The 9,833-nt window shown below is 42.2% G+C and overlaps 2 protein-coding genes and 2 long non-coding RNA genes across 8 annotated transcripts in view; 2 read left to right on the forward strand and 2 right to left on the reverse strand.

Annotated features, from left to right (window-relative positions):
• The window catches only part of LOC107989474 (uncharacterized), a 3,049-nt gene extending 2,858 nt beyond the window's left edge, over positions 1-191 (reverse strand). For both annotated transcript variants that reach the window (XR_001761025.2, XR_001761024.2), the window contains exon 1: positions 110-191. This is a non-coding gene — a long non-coding RNA (uncharacterized LOC107989474). The remainder of the gene's footprint in view (positions 1-109) is intronic.
• The window catches only part of prdm12a (PR domain containing 12a), an 8,854-nt gene extending 5,451 nt beyond the window's left edge, over positions 1-3,403 (forward strand). The window contains exons 6-7 of one of the 4 annotated variants that reach the window (XR_001761023.2): positions 54-877; positions 2,985-3,403. Coding sequence is in view for 3 of the 4 variants with exons in the window: in XM_025062733.1 (XP_024918501.1) it covers positions 2-426 (425 nt within the window). In the remaining variant the exon portion in view is untranslated. Of the gene's footprint in view, position 1; positions 1,691-2,984 lie in introns of those variants that run through there. The other 3 variants (XM_025062733.1, XM_017038295.2, XM_025062732.1) reach the window with 3 other exon arrangements.
• Positions 1,731-3,961, reverse strand: LOC103390223 (uncharacterized). Its single transcript, XR_522666.3, has 3 exons — positions 3,467-3,961; positions 2,495-2,578; positions 1,731-2,414 (listed from the first exon to the last, which is right to left on the reverse strand). It is a non-coding gene; the product is annotated as an uncharacterized LOC103390223 (long non-coding RNA).
• Positions 3,962-4,347: 386 nt separating this feature from the next.
• The window catches only part of fbxw5 (F-box and WD repeat domain containing 5), a 10,857-nt gene continuing 5,371 nt past the window's right edge, over positions 4,348-9,833 (forward strand). Inside the window, exons 1-9 of the mRNA XM_025062694.1 lie at positions 4,348-4,433; positions 4,887-4,893; positions 5,728-5,915; positions 6,018-6,175; positions 6,561-6,744; positions 7,360-7,508; positions 8,260-8,601; positions 8,696-8,879; positions 8,961-9,108. Coding sequence (XP_024918462.1) covers positions 5,729-5,915; positions 6,018-6,175; positions 6,561-6,744; positions 7,360-7,508; positions 8,260-8,601; positions 8,696-8,879; positions 8,961-9,108 — 1,352 coding nt within the window. The 5' untranslated portion in view covers positions 4,348-4,433; positions 4,887-4,893; position 5,728. The remainder of the gene's footprint in view (positions 4,434-4,886; positions 4,894-5,727; positions 5,916-6,017; positions 6,176-6,560; positions 6,745-7,359; positions 7,509-8,259; positions 8,602-8,695; positions 8,880-8,960; positions 9,109-9,833) is intronic.

Here is a 9,833-nt window from a genome sequence, read left to right on the forward strand (position 1 = left end):
CGCGCCCCGGCCCCCACTGCTGGCCGCATGCGCTGCGTCATCTGCCACCGCGGGTTCAACTCCCGCAGCAACCTGCGCTCCCACATGCGGATCCACACCCTGGACAAACCGTTCGTGTGCCGCTTCTGCAACCGCCGCTTCAGTCAGTCCTCCACGCTGCGGAACCACGTGCGCCTGCACACGGGCGAGCGGCCGTACAAGTGCCACGTCTGTCAGAGCGCGTACTCCCAGCTGGCGGGGCTCCGGGCGCACCAGAAGAGCGCGCGGCACAAACCCGTGACAACCGGCGGAGAAGTGTCCTCGCAGGTGTCCCCCCAAACTCCGGCTCATCCTCCTCCTCCTCCTCCTCCTCCTCCACAGATCACGGCCATGGCCCATCCGCACCACATGCCCCTGGTGCACCACATACCCACCATGGTGCTTTGATAGCAGCAGAGAGACAGTGACGCAACACAACCATGCACTTTAGGTTGAAGCCCAACCGTTAGGGCTCCAACGGTCATTCAGTTTTCCCTTTTTAAATCATTAACAATACAAATTAAAATACAATATTCAATTATTATTAAACGTAATGAACTCACACAAGATTGTACTTTAAACTTTTTTTTTTTTACGTGCAACTTTATTAATCGCGAAAGGCTTTTAATTTGAAATACCGGAAGTAAGGCAACTTCAGTCGGACCCGTTTTACTGCCGTACTGATTTGTTTAGATACAAACAGTAAATTATTTTTTAATACATAACTTGTCGCCTTTCGGCCTAGTTTTGTGATTCGACACTTAAATATAAAAAAGCAACAGTTTATACGTCATCTCATTCATTCAGGAAAATCGAATGACCGGAAATACAGGGATTGTTGTCAACGGTTAGCCGAAATGTAAGTGTACGTTTTATACCTCTGTGTCTATCACATGATCAAAATTCAAACAGAAAATGATGTTTAAATGGCTGCATTTTTGTAGAAGGTAAATCGTATTTTCATATATATTGAACGCAGACGTAGAAAACACCAGTGCAAAATGTCAGATACGTCTTTAACATGTGTTTTCATCCGTGTTTATCCCACAATAACACACACTCACTCAACAGTCACTTTAACATTGTACAGGATTCAAAGAACTGTGTCAATATAAAAAATGTATTGTATGCTAATGTACATGTGAATGTAAATACGTTTGTGCTTTTCTCACATTCTAAATAAATGATACGACGAAATGAATCGATTTGAGACAGTTGATCACCCAACATCCTACAGAAAACAACGATGATTTCCTGATGGAACTATGAGTTAATTTTCAATTATAAACTGAAAACAAATGTCATGGCTTCTATGTAACTACCAGTGTTTTCCTACAGTAAACTAGTACAGTGTACTAGTACAGGAAACATATATATAATTCTAGATCTTTAAATCAAAGAGTACTGATTCAGACCTCAGGTTAAAATCCAAACAACTAAACTCAGACTGAATCCAACTTTTTTTTCTCTAAACTTTTATCATCTAAAGACCTTTTTGACCTGACATAGAGTCAATTACAAGTTGTGCATAGTTAATTCAACGTCTGATTGAAACCACGGAGACCTGACCTCAGGTCAGTCACCTAATATCTTCTCCTGGTGAACACCTGTAAGATTTCACTAGATGCTAAACTGTTGGCTACCTTTTAGCAAACAATTACATAAACCTTGTGATATCTTTACTTGATGCCTATGAAGCTTTTATCCATCAATATTTTCTATATTTTAATTACACTACCGCAACTTCTATCTAATAAGTAACCTAGTAACACCTGTCTAATATTGGATATCATATTAGCTGAAAAAAACGTGACAAACCTGGTAAAAGCCATGTTAGCTCTCGCTGCAACAGAGAAAACCAGAGTTGGCCATTTTACTATCGTAATTTAGATTTATATTCCAGGTGTATTTTCCCAATCCCCCAAATTGCACTATTTTTGAAAATTAGTTTTCGACGGCTATGCTCTCCTTCCACACGATGGCGCCAGATCCACACAAAAAGATTACATGTGCTTTTCAAAAAAAATGTGATCATGACATGGACACAAAAAGGTTTCAGAAACAACTTAAAAGGTTTTTTTTGTTTGTTTTTTGTTTTTTACTTTTTCTCCTTTAAGTTAAAGTTTACACTCGGCATGTTATATTGTGAGACACTCGGCAGTTGTTAGCTACATCAGACGTTATCTGTCCTCCCAAAGAGAGGTTTCCAGATGAGTCTTCATTGGAACAACTGCAGATGTGGTTCAGTGAAGAATCGATGGACGCCATCTTTTTAGTCCACACTTGAGCTGTGACGAGTTAGGATTTGTTTGGAATGGAAGTCGTCCCTTCACAGGTCCATACTGTGGGCTGACACGGTCCAAACTGTGGCCTGAAAACGGTGCACACGTTTGGCCCTGCAGGGTAATAGAAAAGGACGATTGGTGATTTCGAAGAGCTTTGAATGTTTATCCTTCTCAGTGAGAAGCATCTTTACCCTTGTTGCCACATCCTGTTGACACACTGCTTGTCCCTGAGGAGCCGCAACAAGATGCTATCCATTTAATTGCTTTCCACAGGGCTGCAGACAGAAGTTGGGAAATAGCATGTCATTGATCATGCTGTGTCATCGTCAACAGTTCTGCATGTCTATATGGCAGAACAACTAGTTTTGGCCCCTACTGAACCCTTAAGATTTACATCTGTTAAAGTCTGTGTTGAACAAACATATTATATATATGTATATATAAATATATATACATATATATATAACATCCATTCACACTAACAAACCCATCAGTTACCACCGGGCATTGAACAGTTGATCTCCTTGCTGTAAGGCAAGAGCACCAACCGCTGCTCCCCCGCGTATGACTCCAGTTTCCTAATTAACAGTCATAAAACGTAGCCCATGGCACAGACTGCGGCAGGTGTTTGTGGCCTGTCTTGTTTACTGGGCCGAAATCTATTTTTACCTGTGTTTGTAGGACTGTGCGTCATTTGTCCTGGGCCTCCTGGTTACCCTGGGATCAACGTCATGACAGTGACTCATACAGTATAACCACACACTCTGGAAAAACTGAGCCAACCCTCTCGCATCTGAGCAGGTAACGTCGTGGGTAACCAGACCCCACCCTTATCAGGTGTAACACATAACGGTATGCATTGTTGTTGTTTGATGGTTAAACAGACATATGCTGCAGTGCATGCACATGTGAAAAGATTTAAAGAATTATCAATTAAATATATTTCTGTTTAATGTGGGTCATGAACCATGCACAAGTTGAAATGACTTTTACCATCAATGCAAAAGTTTGTTTCCTGTTATTTTAAATTAACACTTACCCACATTGAATACATTTCTACACAGAATACTTGGAAAAATGTATGCATTAAAAATTGTATTTAAAATAGCTCTTACTGTATGTTTTAATAATGAATTCGTTAAAAAAAAGGATGATATACTTACGACAAAATAACAGTCACAACATGGTTCCACTCTATTTCATCCACAGACGGTCCTTAGGTCCAGTTCAGCTGTTCTGGGTGTTTAGAAAACCCACTCAGTGTTGTCAGCAGTGACCAGTTATAATATGTAGGTGAGCAGTTTCTCTGTGTGTGTCCACTGACTGACACTCAGTGCTATAGGATTACTGTCTGTCTGCCTGTGTGGGTGCTCCATTAATTCTCCAGGGTTGTACTTCACCATGACTACAGTAAACAAAGACGGTGCTCAGGGCTCTCAGTGGAAACACACAGCTCATTTATGAGAGCATTGGCTGTGTTTAACACATGCAACAGGGTGTTTGGTGTAATACTTTTAATTATATTTGGTTTATGCTGCTGTGATCTCCATACTAGCTTAAATTTATGCAGATTTCTTTAATGTCCACAGGTTTATTGGCAGCGTATATTCTGCAAACACACCATTTAGATTTAAATTGCAATTTCAATGAGTTAATAAAGTAAAGTACACTTAGCCCCATTAATACATTGCTTTATTAGTAGGATCATTTAAAAAAGATATTAAATACAAATACAACTACTTTCCCTCATAAACCGAGCCTGTTTCTCAACTACTGTGTTTTACTTTTAGGAATTAAGACACATGTTGATCATTGAAGGTCAAATGAGTATAAATTAAATAATATATATAAATAAAATATTTTATTCATACAGTTCATACAGTTGCTAGAAAGAGTTAAAAAACACAATATAACGGAACGAAAACAAATTGTATTGATCCTTTTTATTCTTTCTTACACTGTATCTGTAAGTGAATTGCAGGTGTTCGATTGAGGTGGACCGTTTGCATCGATGACTCTTTTATCTGTTGGTCGAGTCTGGCAGAGATTGTTGTCAATACACTCGGGCTAGCCGTTAGCGCTTTGCTAGACGCTTGGATTTTCTGCGCCAGCGTACTTTGGTCCAGCAGGTGAATTTCGCTTATTGTCAACAACTAATATATAAACAGTTAGATGAAAACATACAAGTTTATCACCGACCTATGAACCGATCGAGTGTAGTGTCGAAATTAAGTCGTAAAGCCGAGGTAAAAGTTGACTACAAATGCCAAGCTAGCGGTGAGTTAAGTATTAGCTCTGACAACTCTCTTGTTTGTGCAGCTGTTTACCGTCTGATTTATGTGACAACACACACCAACGTCAACGTAACATCACCGTCTCCGATCTTTATTATTTATGCACAGTGGTTGTTTATAAATAGTTGTTTGTTATCGCTTCCTACGTTCGATTAAAATTGTCGATTTTGACCAATATTCACGCGGAAATTTAATCCAGCGGAGAAAAGTATGACCACAGAGACGATAATACCGTGCTATATGTATACAGAGGAGTAAATATTATCGGTGCATTGTTGGGTTGACACCAATGTTATAAATGAGGAAATGTTATGTTAACGTGCCTCGGTTTCAGATGAGTTTACGCACTGTTTACGTTTGAATTCTGTGCCGGCGTTCTCTTTTGTGCTGTGTGGACATTGGAACGTAGCAGTGAGAAAACCCAGTCACAGATTTTCTCTCTTGTGTTGTTTATTCATATGCATTTGTAGGACTCTACAATCCTGGCTTTATAAATGAATTATTCAACCGTTATTTCACTGTGATTCACATCTTTAAAGTTGAGTGTCGCGGTCTTCCTGAGCTGAGTTGCACGGATTAGATTTTGAACAAGAACTTTGGTTATGCACTGTTCGAGATTCATTTAAAAAAAATAGTTTAGGGACGACAAGGGTACTTGTCCTTCCTGATGTAGACCCCCCTTATAGGGTCAGTGTTTGGGGCAGTAGATAGAATAAAACCTCTGTGTATTTGAGTGTCTGCTGTTTGTGTTGTCAACATAACTGTGCATCAGTCCGTCTCGTTATTGGCTAGTAACGGCGTTTCATGATTACACAATCTCGCATTAATGTTTTAATATAAACTTGTTGCATTATTCCCACGTACGATGTTAAAATTTGCCCACTAGTTGGTGAGCGGAGTAGGTAAATTACATCGTCACGAGGCACTCAACGCGAGAACAGCTTTGTTTACATTTGTCGGTAATTAACGTTAGTATCCTGACAGTCGTCGTAGGTCGCTAAGATGTTGTTAAGTTGAGGTTTCACAGCTCAGTAATGGTTGGAAATACAGTGATAAACGTGTGCTACGTTCTTGAAGCTAGTGGAAACATGAAGTGTGTGTGTGTGTGTGTGTGTTGTACACAGCCGCCGTATGGATTGGGGCCCAGTTCTGCCAGACAGCCTGGTGTTGGAGATTTTCCTGCGTCTGCCACACGAGGCAGTGCTGAGAGCTGGTCTGACCTGCAGACAGTGGCTAGCTGTTTCCAGAGATGAGTTCCTGTGGAGGGAGTTGTTCTACAACTACTATCGCATCCCGCGCTGTGTTCCCCGACACCCAGGTACATTATCGCCTCTGGGGACTTCACAAGTTGAAGAAAGGTTTTTTGTTTAATATTCTTATCTTAAATAACTTCATCCTGACCTCTCTTTTTTTTTTTCAGCCGCCGTGTCGTGGTGCAGAGAGTTTAAGCGCCTGTTTGACTGTATTCCCTGTGTGGAGGTACAGACACTGAGAGAACACACTGACCAAGTTCTACACTTGGCGTTCTCTCACAGAGGACACAGGTTCTCCTCCTGCTCCAAGGACTGCACTGTTAAGGTTTGGATTGAAGTACCTTGAAGTACCGTATTTTCTGGACTATAAGTCACTTTTTTTTTTTCATCCTTTGGCTGGGTTTGAGACTTATACTCATGTGCGACACATATTAAAATATATAATTTTACAAGTTTGTTATTTTTACACTGACAGCCACTAGAGGGCACTGGTGGAACTTATACTCCTGAATGCTTTATATATGTTTTTTTTCTTCTTCATTTTGCATTTTTTGGTTATATTCCACAGCGCCTTATAGTCCAGAAAATACAGTATTATTGATTATTGACCCATTTAGTTCTGTGAGCATTAGAAGACATTGACTTATGTTTGGAACCTAATTGTCCACAAACTGATTTCCAAACCTCACTCCTGCCCTTCCTGTGAGCAGCTGTGGGACACGCAGCGTCCAGATGGGAACATCGCCGTAGAGCACAGCTGCAGCATGCGGCAGTTCAACTGGGGTTACACTCAGTTCTCTCAGTTCAACGCAGACGACAGCCTGCTGCTGGTGTCTGGGGTTTACCTGGGCCCACACCCCTCCTCCTCGGGGGAAATTGCAGTCCTCAGTCTGGGTAGGACGTCACTTGATTCCACATTTTACATTCCTTCTCTTCCACGTTTTTCCCTCCCTCGAAAGAAATCTTAAGGTTTTCTATTTGCAAACCAAACTCAAAGATGTTTGAACCACGGCTACGGATTGAACTCACGCTGTTTGCATGTCAGAAACTACAAGTTTACAGACGACCCCTGCAGGCAGATTTCTGAATGTCGGTTAGTGGATGATTGACACCTGAGACCAGTGTAAGGCCATAAATCACTCATGCTAATAGTTGCTAATGCAGTAAATAAAGTAAAATGTCTTATATATCTTTAATACAATTTTCTTTTTTATCATTTTACCAATAAGTAAAGAAACAAATTATTATGGTCAACCATAAGGTTATTTATACAGTGATCATCTAAAATATAGATAAGATTTCACTTTCTTCCAGTATGTGATTTACTTAGCGTTACATCGCAGAAAAAACATGTCTGTTGTTCCATAGGCTAAAAGTCTTGAAGTCTTAATTCAACCACTCTCCAAAATAATCTGTCAGTTTTTCCTGTGTTAGATTTACAGACTAATCCTTGAATTAAAATCAAGTGGTCAAAGAATGTGGTTCGTTTCTTTTTTGTCTTTGTAACAGAAAACTACACGTTGTTGTCACGGGTGAGAAATAAGCCGTACGACGTGTTTGGCTGCTGGCTGAATGAAACCCACCTCATCTCTGGGAACCTGCACTGGATCGGCAACATGACGTCGTGCTCCGTGCTGTGGCTCAATAAAGCTTTTCAGGTGAAGGATTTACAGCGACCAGAGTTGAGGAAATATCCTGGTGTTTTATTGACTTTTGTCAATAAAATGATATATGTCCTTACATGAGACGTCCACCCTACACTAGGAGGGGCTATAAACATTAGACTGGAACGATAATATCAGCCAGCTGATATTATCGTTATCGGTTTATCGTCAGACGTTTTAAACTCGATAACCCCATGCCTGGGTATCGTCCAGATGATGTGACCCTAAAAGTAGTTGTGAATTATTGTCAATGTGACACAGACACCACTGAACACAGCAAATGTGTCCTCTGGCTTTTGACCCATACAGCTGCATGTATCGATATTGGTGGATATCAGATTGAGAAATTACTAGGGATGTCCGATAATATCGGTTGGCTGACGTTAGCATAATTATGTAATGTCAGTAAGATCGTTATTGTTTTTTTCTCCGACAATGAATCGCATGTAGTGTCCTGAGACGTTTACCTCAGTTTTGGGGGGCAAACAGCTGCATATATTGGTATCGGTTGATATCGGAATCGGAAATTAAATGTTTGGACAGCATCGGCAAAAAGTTCAAATTGGACATCCCTGTTAAGCACATTTTTAATAGCTGAAGCCGAAGCCTTCCATTCTGTCATCTGTCGTCTGTAATGAGGAGAGGATCGTTATCACCGAAATCCAAAACAGCCGATAGGCATGAATACAGTGAAGTTGAAGTGAATCGATGACTTGTGTCTGTCCTGACCGTCTTTCTGGAACAGGATATCGAATCGGAGAACGTCAACGTGGTCAAACGCCTCTTCAAAATCCAGAACATCAACGCCAGCACCATCCGCACGGTGATGGTGGCCCACTGCCGACGCCATGACAATCCAGATCTGGTGCTGGATTACGAGGCTCAGTCTCAGGCTCAGAGGCAGAAGAATCAACTCAAGCAGCAGCAGCAGCCCCTCCTCTTCGACCTGGGGACATCTGGCAGCGAGGAGGAAGACGAGGAAGACGAGGAGGAGGAGGAGATGAGTCATACGGAGGAAAGGTATCATAACGTCACGACTCCCAGACACCCCAACGCTGGCTTCTCCACCCTGGACCATGTCCTACAGGTGAGTTGGTGTAATACCCACAGGTGTTTGTCTCCTTGTCTTCTTCTGCCCTTTTTCTTTAAAAAAAACCCTTTTCTGTTTCTATTTAATCAAGAACCGTCAGAATGTGGACACCAGGGAGCTGCAGATTGAGACACAGGTGGCCAAGATGATGGGCAGAGCCCGTACGAAGGCCCCCGACTCCAGGCTGACGGAGCCGTGTGAGGACGGAGAGGAGGAAGAGAAAACGTACTTGCTCTTCACCACCGGAAGCCTCACGTACTCCCCTCACCAGATAGGTACGGTGGTCTCTGGGCCGTCAGGTCGCCGGACGTCAACGCACCGGCAGATTACTCCACGTGTGTCTCTCTCCCTCTCAGGTATTAAGCGGATCAAACCGGACCAGATGACGACGTGTGGTCCAGTTCTGGGCGAGGAGCGGAGCTCAGAGGAGTTCTTTGATTCCCTGGACCATGTCATCGATATCCACGGACATATCATTGGGATGGGCCTCTCTCCAGACCACAGGCAAGACGTCTCACACAGAAAATAAATCAAAAAAAGCTTCTTCAAGTTAAATGTTGTTGTAAGTTTTGTCAAGAACAGTGTGATTGACAGGTGTCTGAACCAATGTTCAAACTCTACAGCGTGGACTTGACGGGCCACATTTGGCCCGCGGGCCTTGAGTTTGACACGTGCTCTGAGGCGACCGTGTATGACTGTTAACAGAAAATGAAGCTAGCTTAAGTCGTCATCTGGATGTTTGTTTTTGTTTTTTCAGCAACATTTTAAATGTAAATGTAAGAAGAAGCTAACTTGTAGTGTATCGTGTCGCAGGATCCGCACACTTTTCTAGTGCGATAACTGGAACAAAATATCTGGGATCTGTATCAGGAGTTGTTAGCCTTTTTGGTTTGGTTTAATTTCAGTTGAATAATAATCTAAATCCACTTGTAGGTGAGTTTCTCACAGGTCACACATCTTTGATGGCTTCAGTTAATAACCTATGCAGTCCTACAGCCCACAGCTGCAAATCTGAAAGTTTTTTGCGGCCCTCAAGGTGGCGCTGGCGTCCCAACTTTGGTCCGTGTCCCTATTGTTGAGAGTCACTGATCTATATCTCTGCACCCCTCGTTCATTTCCAGGTACCTCTACGTGAACAGCCGGGCCTGGCCTGCTGGATGCGTGATCTCTGACCCCATGTCTCCGCCTCCCATCGCCGAGGAGATCGACCTGCACGTCATCGATCTGAA

The sequence above is a fragment of the Cynoglossus semilaevis genome, chromosome 14 (genome assembly GCF_000523025.1).
Source record: "Cynoglossus semilaevis isolate Cse_v1.0 chromosome 14, Cse_v1.0, whole genome shotgun sequence".
Classification (NCBI taxonomy): Eukaryota; Metazoa; Chordata; class Actinopteri; order Pleuronectiformes; family Cynoglossidae; genus Cynoglossus; species Cynoglossus semilaevis.